At 42.9% G+C, this 20182-nt stretch overlaps 3 protein-coding genes across 4 annotated transcripts in view; all 3 read left to right on the top strand.

Annotated features, from left to right (window-relative positions):
* The window catches only part of kif19 (kinesin family member 19), a 41525-nt gene extending 33405 nt beyond the window's left edge, over positions 1-8120 (top strand). Inside the window, exons 8-20 of the mRNA XM_069664796.1 lie at positions 2242-2388; positions 2494-2616; positions 2860-3016; positions 3131-3305; positions 3451-3649; positions 3743-4013; positions 4420-4544; positions 5170-5333; positions 5424-5529; positions 6000-6123; positions 6331-6719; positions 6973-7144; positions 7236-8120. Of these exons, the coding sequence (XP_069520897.1) occupies positions 2242-2388; positions 2494-2616; positions 2860-3016; positions 3131-3305; positions 3451-3649; positions 3743-4013; positions 4420-4544; positions 5170-5333; positions 5424-5529; positions 6000-6123; positions 6331-6719; positions 6973-7144; positions 7236-7363 (2280 nt within the window). The 3' untranslated portion in view covers positions 7364-8120. The remainder of the gene's footprint in view (positions 1-2241; positions 2389-2493; positions 2617-2859; positions 3017-3130; positions 3306-3450; positions 3650-3742; positions 4014-4419; positions 4545-5169; positions 5334-5423; positions 5530-5999; positions 6124-6330; positions 6720-6972; positions 7145-7235) is intronic.
* Positions 8121-9186: 1066 nt separating this feature from the next.
* On the top strand, positions 9187-13703 carry LOC138593813 (uncharacterized). 2 transcript variants are annotated; one of them, XM_069664896.1, is made up of 6 exons: positions 9187-9271; positions 10239-10909; positions 11029-11229; positions 11311-11440; positions 11615-11939; positions 13633-13703. In XM_069664896.1, the coding sequence occupies exons 2-6, from the start codon at positions 10507-10509 to the stop codon at positions 13642-13644; spliced, it is 1071 nt and encodes a 356-aa protein (XP_069520997.1). In that variant the 5' UTR covers positions 9187-9271; positions 10239-10506; the 3' UTR covers positions 13645-13703. The 2 variants fall into 2 exon arrangements, with proteins under 2 accessions (XP_069520997.1, XP_069520996.1); XM_069664895.1 differs by lacking the exon at positions 13633-13703 and having other exon boundaries at positions 11615-12951.
* Positions 13682-17704, top strand: LOC138593076 (rap1 GTPase-GDP dissociation stimulator 1-A). Its single transcript, XM_069663914.1, has 5 exons — positions 13682-13775; positions 15360-15467; positions 16065-16187; positions 16321-16446; positions 17232-17704. Exons 1-5 carry the CDS (start codon positions 13682-13684, stop codon positions 17702-17704), a joined length of 924 nt encoding a protein of 307 aa, XP_069520015.1.
* Positions 17705-20182: the final 2478 nt, after the last annotated feature.

Below are 20182 nucleotides of genomic sequence, written 5' to 3'. Positions count from 1 at the left end.
CTTGTCCCTGTAGCACACACAGCTTCTTTAAACTGTGCATGGAAACATTACACATGTATAGACTGGCAACTACACGGCTCTGCTCTGTGGGTCTGTCTGCTCTAAGCTGCAGTCTGCTCACGGGGGAAGCTTGGCAGCACATCTTTACAACAGACCAGAGGATTGAGGTTCCCATAAACCTCAGGGAGTTTCATAAAAGCCTCTTTATATCTGCCATTATGGCCCACTATGCAGTTTATTAAAGTAATACACCAACCCTTTGGCAAATGGGATCACGACAGTGAAAGGGAAGTTAAAACTTTGGCACTTTGATTCAATATTTCAGTTTTATGACTTCCACTCATTCCTCATTTTTGAAGTCACTTTAAAATTAACAGAATAGTAACTTTATTTGTACATCAGCTTTTAAACACACACATTTACAAAGTGCTTTACATGAGAGCGCTAAAGTGAAATCCCAAGCAGGCAGACAGGCATACGTACAACATACATACATATACATAAAACACACATAACATACATTCATACACATATACAAACATGATGCACGGACAGAAATTATGAACACGCTGGCCTAAAGAAATCTGTTTTTAGCAGCCGTTTAAAACCGACCACAGATTCAGCCGACCCAATGTTCTGGGGTAGACTGTTCCAGAGTTTAGGAGCTGCAACTGCAAATGCACGATCACGTCTGCTTGTGAAGTGCGATCGAGGAACTGATTTAAGATGTTTACATACAAGCAATATAACAAACTTTAACGAGCTGCAACAATAAATGCTACTTTTGCTTCGCAATAATGTAATATTATCGTACATGCCCGGTTTTATACATGTTTACATGGAGTACTGTTCATTCTCTAGTTTTGCTGATGTCCAACCCTCAAATTTTTACTATTTATACTAAAGACAACAGAATAATCTCACAGTGTGGACTTGAACATTTCATGAACATGACAAGACATCAAAAGTTTATTTGCATAAACAACGTTGTGATTGTGAGTAAAAGCTTCTTATATCTCTTCAACTTAAACAATCGTACATCTTCTCTCTCCCTTTTTGAACCATCGTCTGAACAAGATTGCGTCATAAAACAGTTATATAACAAATTTATGTTTATTACTTTGATGAATATTTTATTAAGTGAAGGAAAATGAAAATGTAACAGAACTAAAACACCACAAAAGAATCACACCCTTCAAAGAAAATGGAAAAACATCAAGATCAGAAGCAGATTCATGACTGCCTATTAAATCATGTAACAGCAGAGCCTGTTACACGCTGTTAGCTGCTCTGCTGAGAACATTGTCTCTGGTATCATACTGACACAGTCGATACTCATGTTGAGAAGAGCACGGCTTTATTATCAGACATTAAGAGGAGAAAATCTTTCTTTCTTTTGTGGTGTTTTGTCTTTATGATCAGTCAAGTGACGATGTTGTTGCGAGCACTTTTAAAGTTGAATCTGCTTTCGGTGCTTCTCATTGTCGCCCACGTTAACACTGCTGTGAACTAATGCACACAGTTTGTGAGTGAGAGCATTATTTACCATGGAGACAGTTTGAAAGGTTTGCAGTTAAACTATTGATGAACGACACATGTGGCCTCACGCCAGGAAACAGGGACATTTTCTCTGCCTCTAAAGAAGAGGAGTGCATGTAGTCAGTGAAAGCTGATTTAGATCAGAGGAGTGTAAATGGACCAAAGATGGGGAGTAACGCCATCTGCTGGGCAAGAGTGGAAACATAGCAGCGACTCAAGGTTTGGAAAAGGGATTTTTAAGCCCCTGAAAATGTGAGTTCAGTTTTCAAGTTGTGCTTTGTAAGAATTCAAATTCTTTCAACAACATTCAAAATATAAAAAGAACACAGATTTATTCCCAACATTTTGTTGCAACATCACATGGACAGTGCAGGTTAGAGAGGGTGAATAATCAAGTAATCAGAAGTATAAAATATGAATATAACAATAGAAATTAAACTCCCATTTAAAAGGCAACCAGTTAAATAATAATAATAAATGTCACTGTCTATGATGACTACAGAATTAATAGAAATATTGTGCAAAACTCAAACCAGTTACAAAACATCCTGCGACTTCAGTCTAGCTGGGAACCTTTCTTTAGTATCATTTCCCCTCTCTCTGTCTACCCTCATTTCCAATCAGCTGTTTGCTCTGTAATAAAGGCAGGTAATGGCCACTGAAGCTCAGAGGTTCACCTCTATCTCTCTGTCTCTCTATTAGACTCAGAATCGGGGTCAGCGGCTAAAAGAGGGGGCTCACATCAACCGCTCCCTGCTGGCTTTGGGCAACTGCATCAACGCCCTGAGTGAGAAAAATGGCAACAAGTACGTCAACTACAGAGACAGCAAGTTGACTCGACTGCTGAAGGTAAAGCAAACTAAGAACTTACACAGGACTAACTTACAATAACAGTATTTTGTGATTGAGATATCATCTATGTATTGTGTTTACCCTGATGTCTTTGACTGACAGGACTCGTTGGGCGGGAACAGCCGAACGGTCATGATCGCTCACATAAGCCCCGCCTCCGTGGCTTTCGAGGAGTCTCGTAACACGCTGACGTACGCTGACCGTGCCAAAAGCATTCGCACACGGGTGAGCTAACGACACATTAACCTGTCTTTATTTACCACTGAAAAAGTACAGATTGTATGAGATAACTACGTATATCTTTCCCTTTGTTACTGCACATTTATATTTGTAAGGAAGTTTAGCTGTTAAGAGCTTATTACTTGCTTTAAAGACGGTTTTTTAACTAATAAATCAGTATAATACGGTGGTTTATGTGATGGGATCTATTACCTAAAACATTGCCTTTCCTGTCCCTGTGGGCTTCAGGTAAAGAAGAACCTGATAAATGTGTCCTACCACATTGCCCAGTACACAAACATCATCTCAGACCTGCGCAGCGAGATCCAGCGGCTCAAGAAGAAGATTGCAGATCAGGCGAGCCGCCAGCTCAACTCAGACCGCGCAGACATCCGACATGTCCAGGGTAAATCCTCGTCCTGCTGCCTCTTACAGAACATCTACCAACTGAAGCAGCTTTACAACACACAGTTTATTTCAGGGTCATGACTGCTTCCTTTTTTCTCCTCTCCACCTGTAGCCGAGGTCCAGGCCCACTCCAGCCAGCAGAGTCGGGCGGAGATGGACCAGTTGAGGGAGCAGCTCCTGGATGCTTTCCGCCAGCAGATGGAGATCAGGAGGAGCCTAATGGAGCTGGAGAACAGCAACATGGAGATCCAGATCGACACCTCCAAACACCTGCTCACCATTGCAGAGTCAGTATTTATATGTTTATGTCGGATTTTTATCTCTCAGACAATCAGACTTCTTGAACTGCGTACATAAAAATGAAGCTGCATGAACTGATCATTATGACCTTATTGCTGGCAGTTAAAATGTAAGTGTATTTTTTTCTCCTAGCTGGGAGCAGGAGCGCAGTAGACGCAGGAGGAAGTGGCGTGCTGAGAGGAGGAAGGAAAGTGTCAATAAGGACGACAGCGAGAAGGACTCCGACTCCCCTGAGTCTCCTCCCGACAGCACAGAGACGCAGCAGGTCGCGATGGCCCGAGAAAACCTGGTTACCCTCATGGCTGAACAGAAAAGGATCAACAAACAGAAGGTAGGATTCCTCGTCTACTTTCTAAAACTAATAGAAAATAGTTCCTTTGTATGTTTCTGTTGTATAAAAACTATGTCCTTCTTTTTCCTCAAGGCGTTGCTCGAGCGCAGATTCCTGGAGCTCCGTGAAAGAGCGCGCCGCTTAGAGGAGCTGCTGCCTCGGCGGGTGAGCTCAGAGGAGCAGCGGGAGGTGCTGGGCCTCCTCTGCAAGGTCCACGAGCTGGAGATCGAGAACGCAGAGATGCAGTCCCACGCGCTGCTCAAAGACAACGTCATCCGGCACAAAAACTTTGTGGTGCAGCGCTTCGAGCAGCACAGGCACCTGTGTGATGAGATCATCCAGCAGCAGAGACAGTTCATCGATGGTGAGCCTGTCAACAGAAGCACTGAAATATAATGGAAGAGCCTTGAATATATATCTCTGGTTTGGTCAATTTCAGTTATCTGTTAAGAACTTAATTTTGACAGACAAAGGGTAAAACCTTCACTGTCCTTAAACTGATTGATTGAATGGAAATCAATCTGGTCTATATATCTTGTTAGGGTCATTTTTCAAGAAATAATGTCAAACATTTGATAGTTTTTGATTCTCAAATAGCAGAATTATCTGCTTTTTGTTCTTACAGTATAGTATGTTGAATATTTAGGACACTTTATGTCATTGCCATGCTGATTTAAAGACCAACAATTCATTAAAATCAGTCTTTATTGATCAGTCTGGTTTTTGTGTTCGAGTTCACTAAATGATATGTGTGTTTGTGTGTGATCCAGACCACAGTCTGCTAGTGCCTCCACACCTCCAGGAGCTGTATGAGATGTACATGAGGGAGCTGGATGAGAGGAAACTGGACAGAGCCATGGCCCTGGATAAAGTGACCACCAGACACACCATCAAGGTAACCACTGCATGGGGAATAACCTTAATTATACAAAGATATTGATAAGGTGGACTAGATGTGTATTTGTTCAAACCAATGACTGTATATAAAGATGGACGATTCGTCTCCATCTGCTCTCATTGTACGAAGTTGAAGCCAAAATATCTGAAGCAGACGTTCACAGATATGTAAACTTCAATGACTGTAGTGATTGTTTTAGTTACGTCTCCTCTCGCTGTTCCTCCTGTACTCTGCTTATCAGGAACAGATCGGCTGCAGGAGCCTTATTTGTCAACAGAGCTGTCAATCATCCTTTTTACAGCATCAAATAACTAATTAAAAGTAAACTTGTCAGACAAATGAACTCTTGGACATAAATCAGCACGATAATAACTAACTATAATGACAGAAACCATGTTTGAGAAAAATGTATTGGGCTTGTATTTTAATTTTATAGTTTGACTCATGTCCCATCTGTTAACATGGAGGAGGCGGGCTTTATGACCTATATTACATCCAGTCAGCAGGGGGCGATAGAGATGTTTTGGCCTCACTTTTAGGGCGCTGTCATGTCGTCCATCTTTTTATACAGTCTATGGTTCAAACGCATCTTTTCTAATCAGTGTTCTGCTCTCATTATCAGGAGGGCTCTCTGCCCCGGATCACTCTGCCCGGTCAGGGTCGTGACAACATGCAGGACGTGGACTCGGACCAGGAGAGTGTGCGCAACATGTACTCTGATAACAGACGAGGACAAGCCAAAACCCGACGACACACTTTGCCCCCCATTCTGCATGAGCCCGAGCTGTAAGAGGACATACTGTTCACATACTACCAATTATACCACCTCTGCATTTTCACAAATAATAACCTGATCTGTCTCTTTCTCTGTGACAGGGACAGCAACAGGGTTTTTAAGAACAGCCCTCACGCCAGGCAGATGAAAAACTCGTCTGTAATGACCCCGCCCCCCATCCACATTAACGGGAAGGGCAACAGAGAGGTGAGGACAAATTTAATAGCCTATATTATCCCTGATTCATTCTGCTTTAGTAGCTATCCCTGAGAGGGGCCTCGTGCAGGAATGTGAATTAATACAGACTAGTCATGTTCGGCTTTTTACTTCAGCAAATACGGGTTCCTGTTTGAATAAAAACACTCACATACACTTCACTCTGGCAGAACTGTTTCATTTTCAGCTCACACTGCTTCAAAACAGACACCCAGCTGAAACACTCTCGGCTCTTCGGCATTCAGGGTTTTTGCTCAGCATTCAATGTGGAATGCGCAAAGAGCCTAATTAAATCTTCATTAGGGCTTGAAATAATATTAGCTCCATCTAATCTTCTCTCTGTGCAAATGCGACTCAGAGAAGATGAAGTAGGAAGAGTTATGAATGCCAGAATCCCGAAAAAAAGAGAGTCAATTAAGATGACACTCAAATGTGACCTCAGCTGTCTGTTGTGTTTGCAGCTGCAGCCGCTCGTTCCTGAGGGCTCTCTGAGCTACAGCCACCTCAGCCACAGTGTGAGCAGCCACCTGGACTCGTCGCCCGAGAGCAGCGAGGCCGGGGCCGATATCCCGCTTTCAAGAAGAGGTGAGATAATTTTATGAATCAGTGTCAAAAGCACAGCTACAAAAAGTGCAACCATGTTTAGCATTGGTACATGGATTGTAGGACTGTAACTGTTGATTATCAAGATCATTTTATCTACTTCATTAGCCTCAACATTTTTTTCTGCTACATGCAAGTAGATATGAAGTGGGTAAAGTAAGTATTAAACCTCTCCCTGTGTCTCCACAGAGCGACAGCAGATCCTAAAAGGGGTCCAGAACATTGTAGTGAAAGCAGCCCGTCGACGCTCCAAAGCCCTGGAAGTTGACGCCCTGCGGTTGCACCTCCCCCCCTCTCCCCTGGACCCCAAGAAGCAGAAGAGCAGCCTCTCCCTGAGCGAGGCTCCGCCCGCAGGTTTGCCGATGCGGCGCGGCAGGCAGCCCAGCCCCGAGCTCAGACACGCCACCTCCGACGACAACCTGTCCAGCAGCACGGGGGAGGGGTCCAGCCTCCAGGTGACCTGGACGCGCCCACGTAACCGCCAGGTCACCAACAAGAACCAGACGCCCCGCGAGGTGGACTTTGAGGCTCGCCGCAAGAAGAGGCGCTCTCGCTCTTTTGAGGTCACGGGTCAAGCTGTGAGTATTACAGACGACCTCCTCAAGAGACACTGATGTATTTACCGATAAATTGCTGATTTATATCAATTATATATATAATTTAAAACATACAAAACAGGTAAAGTTCCTGTTTTTTTCCTGGTTTTATGGTCTCTTATGATATGAGAGTCGTAAACCCACGAAACAGTTATCACAGGGCTAAGCAGCACCTCTTTTGGCTATCGTTGGGATATGTTTTAGTGTTATAATTTCATCCTCTTCTCACTTTCAGCTGCCTCAAACCAAGACAACCACAGCTCAGAGGTTTCGCCCTCTGGACAGCACATCAGACCCTCATCTCCACAATAACACCCTGCCCCAGGCTCCCCCCATGCTCCGCCCCCAGTACAGAGGGGTCCCTCCTCTCGCCAAAGTCAGGGCTCCCCACAACAGCCAGCAAACAGGTAAACACTGCTATTACTGCCTGATTGGAATAAGTCCCCTTCCTCTTATAATGATCTTTTTATTGAGCTTTTATTTTCCATCTCTCTACAGGCTCAAACGGAGATTCCTCCTCATCCTACATGAATAACCTAAAGCGGGGGCCTCAGCTGCGGCAGCCTCAGCCGCTCCTCTACATCAGCACTACAGGCACGGGTGGCCAGCGCACTCGCAGACACTGAGCCGCCGCCCACTTTTATCCTCAACACCAGCACTAACACCCACACCAGCCGAGCCTGGAGGGGAAAGTCAGCCCCGTTTAAATGAACAGTTAGCCCCTCGCTGGCTGACATCAGGTGCTTTGATGTGGACACTGACAGACTCTAAGACTTACAAGTCCACAGACACAAAGATTGCTAGACGTACAGTGCAGTTCTGTCCTGTCAGGTGTTTCCACCTTAGCTTGCTGTTGTGCTGAATTATGTTATCGTCAAGTAAGAATGGATTTAAGCTAATGATTAATGCAACACTGATCTCGGTTTGGTCATTTTCAGTGCTTGTTTTGGAGGCAAGAAACTGAAATATTAAGCTAATGGGGATGTTTTGATTCTCATTGACATCATTACTGTAAGAGGAGAGATAGAAAAGATTAGAGGATCTCACACTAAAGACTCTGTAAATCCTGTTTATGTAAAAATGCCTACTTTTCTCCTGTAGTAATGTTTTTTTCACTTTGTCGACGCACTAATATTTGAGCACAAAACTTCATCTTAAATGTCGTGCACTTTTGGATTTAAACTCCATGTTTTATTCTCCCAGGTCTATGCCTTTTCTTACCCAAACCTGACTGTTAAATGTCATGTCTGTTTGTGTAGATGTGTAGCACCACATGTTGCTTTTCCAGGTTAGTTTGCTGTATTTTTAAGAATTTATTTAACTGTTGCCTTTTATTTTGTTGTCACTGGCATTGTTTTCATAATTAATACTTTCTATGCTTTATTTTGTACATTTTTTTATTTGTACCCAAATAAATTCAAATGACAAAAGTGATACGTTGTTTTTTCTTCTTGTATAAACACATTTTCTTTTTCGTCTTTTTCGTCTTTGCAGGGGTGAAAAAAAAGAGTATCAATTTATATGGTCACTATTGACATCCAGGTTTACAACATTGCACATTCCTGCATTTATTGATGTAATATTCTAATATGTCCATTAGATGGTGCAAAGTGTACTCATTTAGGCAGACATTTAGATAATGAACTATCAAGCATCCAAGCTACAGTGTGACATCTCATGGACCGTCTCTCTGACAACACAGAGGCTACTGTTTGTTTCTCCCTAAAGAGAACATTAATATCTAACTTTGGTGCGTACAGCACTTGTTATAAATGTTGAAATCCTATTCATTGTGGGCCGATACTTTTAAGGGTTGCATTTATTTTCATGCATATTACAGTGCAAGCAGACTTTTCTGTTATTTTATTTCCTTTATTCAGACTACACCACATGACTAGTATTTAGGCACCATTCAGAATACAAAAAGTATAGTGTGAAAAAGATTGTATAATTTATCCTCTGAGTTTTTAACAATACACACTTTGACAGCATTATGTCAGTGTTAAACTGCTCCATAAACCTTCCTGTAGTACTCAATAAAAGCTCTACTGCATTATTGATGCGTCAAAACTCACTGGCATCATAAATCAGGGCATTTAGTCAGCAGTCATCCGGATAACCTTCTAAGACTTCTTTTTCGTTTACAAATTATTTAAATTCACCTCCTAAAACATCATTTTACTTTTAACAAATATTGTCTCGGACACAACCTCCTAAAGTGAGTTTTAAAGACAAAGCACACAAATGAATCACCAAAAGAGTTCACCCCTTTGTATTTAGGTAAACCTGAATCGGAAATACCGCCTCCTCTGTTTCACAGACTGCCGTCTTGTCCAATCACACCACATATGTTATATGATTGACATGTCAATGGACCAATGAGCAGAGGGATTACGGCTCTCTGGCGGTAGTGCACGTACGGCTGATTTGCAACCCGCCGAAGCAACAGCAGAGAAGGAGGAAAAATGTCGCTGGCGTCGAAGCGGACCGTTCTAGGATCAGTGTCCTTTTAAGAAAAATCTGACGGCGATTCGGTGAGTGTGGGACAACCGTCACTAGTTGCATCCAAGGTTAGCGGTTTCATTTGGTCTGTCCCGTGTTGGTCCGCTACAGTTTTTACCCGTTTTCATGTAAAGTTTAAGGCCTGCTGTTTAAGAAAAACCTAGCAACGGCCGCGCCTGGCAGCCATGATGAATGTTTGTTACGATTTATGTAGCAGCGTTGATACATTTTGCGTCGTTAGGTGGTACCCTAAAGACAGCGTTTTTGTCATAAAGCCATACATCAAAAATTACCACTTGGTAATAAAATGTTTATAAATGGCAGTTGAAGAGGGAAACGCTGGTCCTTGTGGTTGTTTCCAAAGTTAATAGTTTTCACACAAGAGACTGCAACTCGCGCACTGAGAGCAGCGCGAGACTCAAACAGTTAAATCCCACACTCATGCACGCGCCACGCATTCCCCAGCCGTTAAAAAAGTGTTATTTAATAAGAGTTATTTTGTTGGAAGACGCTTTACACTTATTTGAGATGAAATAGAGGGACAGTCTCTGGATTGTTCTGTCCAATCACAGGCTTCTCTTCTCTCTGACAGACTAGCTGATGAGCTGTGGCAGACAGCAGTGGCGATTTTTGATATTTATACTGTGACCTTTCTAACGTGCTTGCTTGGCATTTTAAAGGTGTCAAATTGGCACATACTTCTCATCCTTTCCATTTAAGCTTTATTAAAGTATTTTTTTTATTTTGCCCACTTGATACGTTTTTCTTTATGTCTGCATCTGCCAGTGGGCCATCAGGGCGAGAGTAGGCATTAAAATATCATTCACAGAAGACAAAAAAATATGCTAGCTTAGTTTGGCTTTTCCACAAGCTCATACGTAAATAAATATGTCAAACTTATTTATTTACACTTTAAGTCAAAGTTATAATTGTTTATAGGGCCATTCCTGAAGCTAAAGCCTTGTTACTAACCATACTTTATCTTTTCTCTTCTTTCAGAATAAACTTCTGCTGGGGTGTTGCAATGAGTCATTTTTAGCTCTATACATCTGTTTAAAGAAAGTGAGATTTTCTAACAGTTTCGTTGTTAGAGCTTTTACACTGACGCTAGGGAGAGGGTCAGCCTATGTTCCTCCTTTGTCAGGTCATTTTTAAGCAGAACCGTTTCAGAACTTTGGAGATTACTGTCACAGTACATGGGCCTGTAAGGTAACCTTATCTGATTTATAAAACCCTCCTGAGCCTCCTCACTCAAAGTGTCAGAGACATGGACCCATCTACCCGGGTGGTGGGTCTGGATGCCCAGGGGAACATGGTATTCACTGTGGTAAAACCAGTAATGGGCATCTTTCAGGTGTCCTCAGAGCAAACCGGTGTTGCACAGGGGGGCATGAGCCTTCAGGGTTTATCTGAAAACACATTGATCCTCCCTCAAGCACAAGGCCAGGTTCAGCTGGACCAGAACCAGGTGGAAATGCACACCATACAGCCTCATATTCAGACCCATATTCAGCCTCAGATGCAGGTGTCTGCCCCAGAGCAGATGGAAGATGTGTCCCAGCATCAGGACCTGCCGCAAAACTCGAGCACAAATGCAGAGTCAGCCACACGGTTGCCTTTTGCAGAGGTGTCGTCACTCCTTGATCCCAACATGAAAGGATCGAAAGCTCGTAAGTCAGCATTCATTTAAAGATGTTGATGCAAATTTAATATTCAGATTTGATAAAATGCTGTTAAATTCTGACACTGCTGCTCTGATTCACCTGTTCTCGTCTTGCTCTCATTTTAGGGAAGTATCTCATCTCTTATGATGAAATCAAACGGCGTCTGCAGGCCCCGGAGAAGATGTCCCTGCGCTCCCTGGCAGCCTACACTCGGGTCAGCAGAGGCCCGGCCAGCAAGAAAACCCTTCTGGAGTCCCTCAGCGTTCTTGGGCTTACGCCGAGCACGACTACCTCCGTATCCTCGTCTTTCTCCAAACTCACAGAAGGTGACAGAGATAGTTTTTATTTGATAACATGAAGAAGAGTGCAGGAGACCTAAATGTGTTTGCATTTATGTGCGTGATTAGGTGACACTGGAGCTTTGTGTGATGATATGAAGGACTTCTCTCATGACTACATCGACTACGGCAACATGGCGAAACAGCTCATCCCTGAGATTAATACAGTTCAACACTGGTCCAAAATTATAGAAACTAAGTAAGTAATTTATGTACTTGTTGTAAGACTGCCCTTCACTGCCCTAAAACTGTCTTCAGGACAAAGTTAAATGATCTCAGTTTCACCAGTTTATTGTCAAACAAGCATGCTAACGTTTCAGCTTAATGAACATGTTCGCATCACAAACATAATAAATGTGTCTTTTTCTCTCAGGAACCACCTTGAGGATATGAGAAAGTGTTTCAAGGACCCCGTCAACAGTGGTGCGTTCGATAACGTCACTCACGGCCTGGGTCTGGGTATGTTGGACGTTGCACTGGACATGGTCATCATGGTAATCGATCAGCAGATTCGTATCCTGTCTGGCGCAGCGGCATCAGACCCAGCTGACTCCGGTCCACCGATGCGGCGAATCCGCAGGCGTCATCGCAAAACTCGTTTGAACGAGAGCGAGAAGCTTCATAAGATGTCAGGAGGGGTCAAAGATCAAGGGAAGATCATTTCAAAGGGCAAGGCGCGAGGCAGAGCCAGGAAGAAGGTACGGCAGGACACTGGATCAGCTGCTCCTGTGGAAACACATGCAGAACAGTGCAAGCCAGATGATGTGGAGAGTAATGTCCTCACCCTGGTTTCCGTCGGGTATGAGACTGTTTCCAGTGGTCTCACTACAACTGGAACTGTTTGACACCTGGTCACGTGACCAGTCTAAAGAACCAGGGGTGTCCAACTGGGGAGAAAAAGGAGAGGATAAACAGGGCCCTCATTTGAGATGGGCCAATAAAGATACTAAAATGTATAGTCGGTTCTAAGAGAAGGAGCTCTAAGAGATTGTAAAAATAATGTGCTACACTCCTGTAACGAACCACACAGACCCGTTTAAAGCAACACTCGGTGATGATGGGACACAGGCTCTGCACAAGTTCAGACAGGTCTTTGAAAGGAGTTGTGTTGAGCTCAGCATCAACTAATAATATCACATCATGAAGTCTCATAGAAATGACTTGACAATACACTTTAAACTTATGGTAGGAAGGTTTATTTACTTATGAACAAATCCTGGTTACGCGTCGGTGGTCTTAGTTCTAAGCTAAGCTAACGAGAGGCCTGTACTGTAAAGCAGGATTTGCGGTTAGCCTTGCTTTGTGGTATAGGCCTCAGCTCCTGCTGCTACATACATGACTTACCATACAGAGATAAGAGTGGTATCAATGTTCTTGTCTAACTCGTAGCAAGAAAGCAATGAAGCGCGTTTCCCAGAATGTCACCGTGATTCCTTTTTCTGAAACACTTGTTCCTCTAGTAGCACATTTTGTATGTTTGTCGTCTGATGGAATCTAACCATGTATTTTTATATGCAGTGTTTTCAGCGAATACACAAAAATCCCCACTGTTTTAACTATAAATGCAAGCATTGTCTTCACGCAGACACATAAAGTACTGTAGAATAGATATTAGAAATGAATTATATTTTTGCTGGTGTAATAATGTCTCCTGTTTCCATGATGTATTTATTCTTGTTTAGATTTACCGTTGAATGTCTTATCGTTGTGTACTAGATTGTTGAAAAAAAGTCTGTTTTTACTTGATCCAGAAGAGTCGAGTAAAATATAAAGATTTAATTTTCATAACTACTTTGATTCTGTTATTGTCTTGTGATACATGTTACACATGGAGCTGGCTGTTCCTCAGTATGCTGATCATAGAGTCAAGATAGAGAATAGCCACATATATTTCTGGGGGAGTAAATAATATTAGTAATTTAACATAATTTGATGGTTGATCATTCGAAATCTGTTTAACAGTTAGCATTCTGCTTAAAGTGCTTTCTAGTAATACACTTGTTTACGAATCATGTGCCAGATGCTCACCCGTCTGTGTTGTTGTCTTGGCAGGGATTTTCTCGAAAGTGAAAGGAATTCTGGGAGATTTTACTGCTGTAAGCATACGTTCAGCAGAGTCAGCCAAGAACAGAGACACACACACACACGTGGGAAAGAGAGATCAGCTTAAGTGAGGATTTGCCTTGTATTAACCCTTAGAGGAGACGGAGCTGGAGGACGAAGAAGAAAGACATGCGTAAAACATAGACAACAATTATATCTTGCACAGAACAATAGTGCAGGATGAGCAGCAGTGCGATTAAGGTTAGGTGTAATTTAGGTCAAAGCAACAGCTAATGACTGCAGAAATCTGGCAAGAGGAGAGCAAAGTTCTGTGTATTTTGTTTGAAGATGTCTACCTGAGAAAGTTTCACTACCAGGGACGGAAGGACGGAGCAGGATGGGACACCCGACTGTGCCGCTCATCTACACTTACGCTCATTCCCAAAGGAAAAAAGACAAATCCAGTCGGCTGGATCCCTACCCACCCAACGGTGAGTGGAGCTGAGTTATGACGCTTTACAGGTTAGATCAGTAGATGTTGCATCCTGATTTAGACATCATAGTGATCACCTTGATTCATTCATAGAAACTGTTTCAGTAAGGCTTCATGTTCGCACAAAATTCACATGATTTGTTGTAAATGAGCCACAACAGGGATAGATGTCCTGTAAGTGCGTCCACATGCTTGTATTTTAAGTTAATGGGCTGCTATTGGCTTAAGTTAGCTCAGAGACAACAACAACATCAGCCGCCAAGCTCTATGTTTCTGTGCCCTCATTATAAGGTCATTCGAAGGACAATTCAAATAAATAGATTGTTAAAGTTTCTTTAACCAAAGCACTCTCTCCTCTGAGCTGGTCAGGTTGGCAGTATTGCATAGTTGTGGGAAGCGGCTAAGGAACAGCTGTTATGTAACACTCAGTTAATGTCCTCGACAGATGTCAAGTCGATACATGGAATGAGAGCCAGAATCAATCATGGAAGAGTTGTGTTTGGATCAAATGAATGTTATTGAACCAGAAACACTATTGGCACAGCACTGTGGTTTGAAGTGGCAATAATACTGTCATGTGATTGGTCAGTCTTTGGGTCTGAATTAAATAACGTGAGGTCAACATTTGACTTGAACTTTTTCATTAACCTCTGCTCAAGACCTACTTTGTTTATCGCTAATTAGCAAAAAGTAGCATGCGAACACACTAAACAGAGATGGTGACAATTATAAACATCATACCTAGTAAACATCGACGTGTTAGCCTTATGAACATGTTAGCAGAGCTTTTAGCCACACACAACCCCATGCCACAGAAAAACAGGTTTGTAGACTGACTTTGAAAGCCTGAAGATTTGTTTTTTGTTGGGTTTTTTTGGAGCCTGGTGTGAAGGCCAGGTTGTAGCTGGAGAACGACAAGTGGTGGGAAAACACTGGGTTATCAAAGCCATACAGTTGTATTGTCCATGCGCAAGCCTAATTCAACAACCAAGCCATCCTGACTTCAGGAGGTTAACCTCAGCGGCTGTAATCTCACACCTAGCAGGAAGCTAGCACCGCCCATCTGTTACGAAAGTGGCTTTGCCCCTAATAATGTATAACTTTAATAAGTTAGATAGCATAAAAATGTCCCTCCATACAGCTGGGATCGACTCTCTTTTGGAGCCAGCCTCAAGCAGCCTTCCTAGGAACTGCAGTTTAAGGCACTTGGCTTCATTTTTCAGCCTTGTGAATTGCTGCTGTATGCTCCGCTAAAATGAGATGGTGACAGTTAAAATACTGGCTAGCATTTAGCTTCATAGAATCACTTGCCAAAATAAAAACAACATCTGGTGGTCTAAATCAGAAAGAGCAGAAGCTAATGTGCTTTTCTTGCCAGTGGGATTTGTAGGTATATCTTCTGGTAAATTTATTTGCAAGAGTTGAGACAGTCTCTATTAGTTTTATACCCATGCTTCTCTCTAATCAAACTATATAGACTTTCATATCCCCTGTGTTCATACAGCATTCATACCTGCTGGTTTTATTTGTGCCCCATTTTATGACTCTTGACACGTCTTCATTTTCCCACACTCCTCCACAGACAACCTGAACAACGCATTAGGCGCCATCAGAGTCCTTGGTTTGGAACTGATTGAGGACGAACTGAAACCACACCTGAACACAGTGCTGACCAACATTAAGGAGAGGAGTGAGTTCCTTTATACTGTCATTTTTCATGTCTAATTGGAATCAATTAATCATCAGCTGTAACACTGGTGCTGTGCTGTATAAATATACCACAGCTTGTTATTCCAGGGTGTAATGAGAGGGTTCAGGGTTATATTTTTGTGTCATAGTATGTTCTTCGCCTGATTTGAATTGCAAAAGAACCCTCCTGCTGCCACATGCAATTTAAATATTTATGTGTTTCAATGCTAGTGTACCTTAAGACGTCATGCCTCCCACTGTTTTGAATAATAAAACCTGTAAGCAGAACCACACCAGTGGGGGGGGGGGGGGAGCTGGGGTTTGAGAGGCTGTGAAGGGATCAGGTGTGTGTCAGGCGTAAGTCCTCTGTAGACGTTAAGCTGCATTTGTGTCTCCTAGTAAGAGAGCAACAGGGGGGGTGGAGGAGGCAGGAGAGTAAAGGTTTAGTGAGATCACAGAGAAAGTAAGGCTGAAGCCGACTAGTTACATTCTGCTCAATGATTAAAGAACCTTACATTTGATTTAACTGTAACCTCCTATATTTATTGTGTTTTTGTATCAGTGTTTTGTTTACATTCGTACTTCAACTTGTGTCCAGACAAAGGTGCTGCTGAGCAGGTGGTGATCAGTGGGATCCTGCCAATTCTGGCCCTGTCTCTGAGGACCAGGGGACCTCTGACGGTGCTGACGGCTAAACTGGTGGCTGAACTCGCCAAGGAATGCAAGTTATTTATAGATATGTGTTTGTTACTTATTTATTGATGAAGTGGTTGAGATCATCTGGATTTTCTGTCTTCTTATTTTTTTGTTATCGGTGTAGCTTCTTCTTGATTCAGTTTGTTTGTTTTTTGCAGCTGTGATTCGTAAAGGTTTTGGTGACTCGGGTTTGTGCACCGCTCTGCTGTCTGTGATGACCAGTCCGGACCAAGAAGTGCTCTTCCACGCTGCTCGAGCCATCTCACGCACATCTTATGACAGCTGTAAGTATTGTTAACCATTAAAAATAACCTCCTGCTGGGTTGTGGAAATGGTCTGTTCCGTGATAATGTTGTAGCTTGTGTAGTTTAATAGGCTAATTAAGTGTTTAATTGTAATCTAATGACTAAACAGACAGTTCCCAACAAGATTTGAAGCCTCCACCAATGTAGGCTTACAAAGTCACAAATCAGGAGCCTGACCGATATAGGAATTCTGAGACCGATACCACGAATGATTTTGGGGGGGGTAGATTCACTGATTACAGATATCTTGGCCGATATAGTGAATTCTTGAGCTGGAATGCTAAAAATAAGTTTTCTTTGTTGACTGTGTACTGATCGTGCACTGATATGACTTAATTATGACATAATCAAATTACTTCATCAAAGAATACGTAACATCCTGGTTCCAGTGCGGACAACCATCTGCTCTCTAAATCACCCAAAGCATTGTTTTCTGCATCATGTGTTCTGTAACAAGAACAACATATAAACATGCCAATACCAATATTTCTATGACAGGCCCATATCGGTAGATGATATCGGCCAAATGATATATCAGTCAGGCTCCAAAAAATCTGCTTTTATGTTAAGTGCAGATGATTTAAGTCAAATAAATCAAGCTCCTTTGAGACAGAGGCTGCTATGGTCTCGTTGGTTTTCTTCTAAATCAGGATCAATTAGATTTATAAAAAGAAACTGATCCTCTTCCCATCAAATCTGACAGTTAATGTGTTTTAAATTACTATAAACTCTACTTATTTCAGTGCCTGTCTCTGTCTCTCCAGCTAAGCTGCAGGAGCTGTTACTACGCCGAGGCGCTGTTCCTCGTCTTGTCGCCATCCTGCTCCGCTTCCCCGACGAGGAGGCGCTGGAGGAGGTGTGCCTTCAGGCCCTCTGTAACGTCAGCGGCATGGGAGTGGCAGAGGAGGCCGGGATGGTGTGGGAGAGGGGCGCGTCTGTGAGGCCGGGGGAGTCCGTTTTTCACGGCGTCTCTCCTCACACCTGTGGTTTCGCCTCCTCTGTGATTCTGGTGTGCGTGTCTCAGTGGGCGCCGGGTCAGTACGCGGTGAAAATCGAGGTGTTCCAGCGCTGCTCCTCCTCTTTCTGGAGCCTTCACGGGAACAGGCAGGGCGCTGGCTGGTTCCGGTTCTCCACCCTGGGGAGCTGCTCAAATCTGTACAAGGTGATAAAGTTCTCTACGAAGAATGTTCCTCGGACCAAAAGCCTGAGGACTCGCGTGTTTCACTCTTTACTCTGACAGCTTAAACACTGCAAACACGGAGGACTGTCGTTCAAAACTAAGATGGGTCAACTAAAACCTTTCTCATCACACCACCACCAAAACAACACGGGACATTTAACACACCATGCTGGACAGCCTCGGACATATTCAAACTGCAAATGCCTCTTTTGTATTTCTTCTCCTCTTTAGTTGAGTTTGTTCGTTAGAAAAGGGCTGCTTCATTCTTAAAACAGGACTTATACAACCACATGCTTCAGATAAAACAGTCAGTCAAAGATCATGTCAGAGATTCAGCTACAATGCCGTGCAGTCCTGTTTGTGTTCCAATCAATAAATATATCGGGGTCAGAGGAAAATGCTATCAATTTAAACATGACAACCTTAAAAATGAATGCCATGATGTCATTAGTGTCGATTTGTTCACAAGTGCTTGAAATAATCGTCCTGGGCAGAGATATTGATCTGTTCTTTATTATAGCTCATTCATTTTCACTACAGTATTGATTATTTGGATATCATGACAGCCACATTAAATAATAAAGCAGCTCGACTATCAATGTGTGTATGTATCCGTACACCGGGATGACATCACTCATTTGTGCTCGCGAATAACTTATGTGCATGAATTTATGTCCTGCCAGAGTGCAATCAATATTATGTTGTCTTTGACATTCTTTAGGTGTAGATTATATGATGACACTTTTTATGGTCTGTTTATTCATTTAAAGAATACTGATGAAGAACATAACTACGGAAGCCCTGAGCGGACATTTTAAATACTTGTCGTTTCTGGTCGTTTCGAGATCTCGACTTATTCATCACGTTATCACGAGATAACGACGCGGCAACACCATAACGTTGGATGATCGTAACTTGAGTTGTAAAAGCACAAAAAAACAGGCTTCACTGAACTCATCAGCGTGGGCAATGGCAGCATGTCCTGCTCTGTAATATCGCAGTGGCCAGCCTCTTGTTTTCTAGACCGCTGGAAAATTATTCCGTTATCACGAGGAAATGGGCCAAACTAATCCATTAGAACGGGAAAACCAGCTTTGTTTTCTCGAGATGACGGGAAAAATAAGTCGAGATCTCGAGAAAACGACCAGAAATAACTCGTTACTCGTCACAGGAAAACGGAGTAAATAAAATGTATGGATGTATGTCCCCTAAGGACTTCGGCACATTACCAAAAACACTTCCACCACTTGCACCATGTGTTCAGTATAAATGGAAAATAACTGACGTATTTTTAGCATGTGGTATTTCCTGTATTTGTCGTTACTGCTCTGTGGTTGTTTACCTTTTCATGATAGTGTATCAGGGATTCCCGTCACCTTAACTCTGACCTCCAGACGAGGTGCACTGTGTCAACAGGGTCACCAGACGACAGGCTAAGCGGCCTCCTGGAGACGACAGATCTAAAATGTTGGCTGCCCTCGTGTTGGCTGCCCTCGTGTTGCACTGCGCTCGGTAATCTGGCTCACATGGGTTGTAGGCTTCAGGAAAAACTACTATGGAAGTTGCAACGACACAGGCTAAAGGCCGAGCTCGTACATTTAAAGTGTGCTTCATACAACATCCTGAATTGTCTGTTTTTTTTCTCTTACACACAGTTTGTTGTCTGGAACAACCATGTGCATCCTTACTGAACCAGCTTATTACTCGAGTTCAACACTAGATGGCAGTCATGTGCTTTGTAGAAACCTCTCCGGTCTTCATACTTTGATATATTGGAATAAAAGACCAGTTTATACACGAGCCCTCACACATGGACTCACTCTAACATCTCAGTGGATATTCTCACATATTTACTATCCTTGTCTGATGTGAAAGTGCTGTGATAGTGTGTTAAGTTAACTCGAGCACTTGCCCTTTGACTCTGTACCTGTGAATGCCAACACAGAGACAGACACAGTGTACCCCCCCCTCGCCATCTTTCCCCCGCTCCTCTTCCTCTAATTAGCTCTCTTATTGGTTCCATTCAGCTCGAGGCGTCCGAACGCAGGGCCACGTCCTCCAATCAATCCTAACTTTATTACTCCCGGAGCGTCGTAAATATTTCATGTGATAGAGATGAAGCTTTGGAATTATTTACAGGTAGACAAGAGACACGCCCACCTATTTCTGATTAACCCGATTGTCCTCTGGAGGAAATTAGTCCGCGGAGCACTTGTTAAGTGGAACAAAGACGTATTTACTCAAGACCTGATAGGCCTAACAGACATCAATATTGTTACATTAGAGTCTTAACTAGACCAAACATGCTTTTTATGATTTATCATGTGTCCTGCATGGCGGTAAACTACTTGGATGAAAATACAGGTGGGATTAATTTGTGTCAGTCGGGCCCAGAAGCTGTTAGAGTCGAGTAGATCCTCTCCTCTGGGACAGTGAGTTCTGTCAACGTGCCGATTTTACCGGCTGCAGTCACAGAAAGCTCGTCCCAACAACAGAGAGATTACAGTGAAACCGAACAGATGTAAATGTACCGTT

This window comes from Semicossyphus pulcher, unplaced genomic scaffold, assembly GCF_022749685.1.
Source record: "Semicossyphus pulcher isolate SPU_LCO1_2020_fin unplaced genomic scaffold, fSemPul1.0.p SCAF_16, whole genome shotgun sequence".
NCBI lineage: Eukaryota > Metazoa > Chordata > Actinopteri > Labriformes > Labridae > Semicossyphus > Semicossyphus pulcher.
This window is presented reverse-complemented; position numbering and strand designations above follow the sequence as displayed.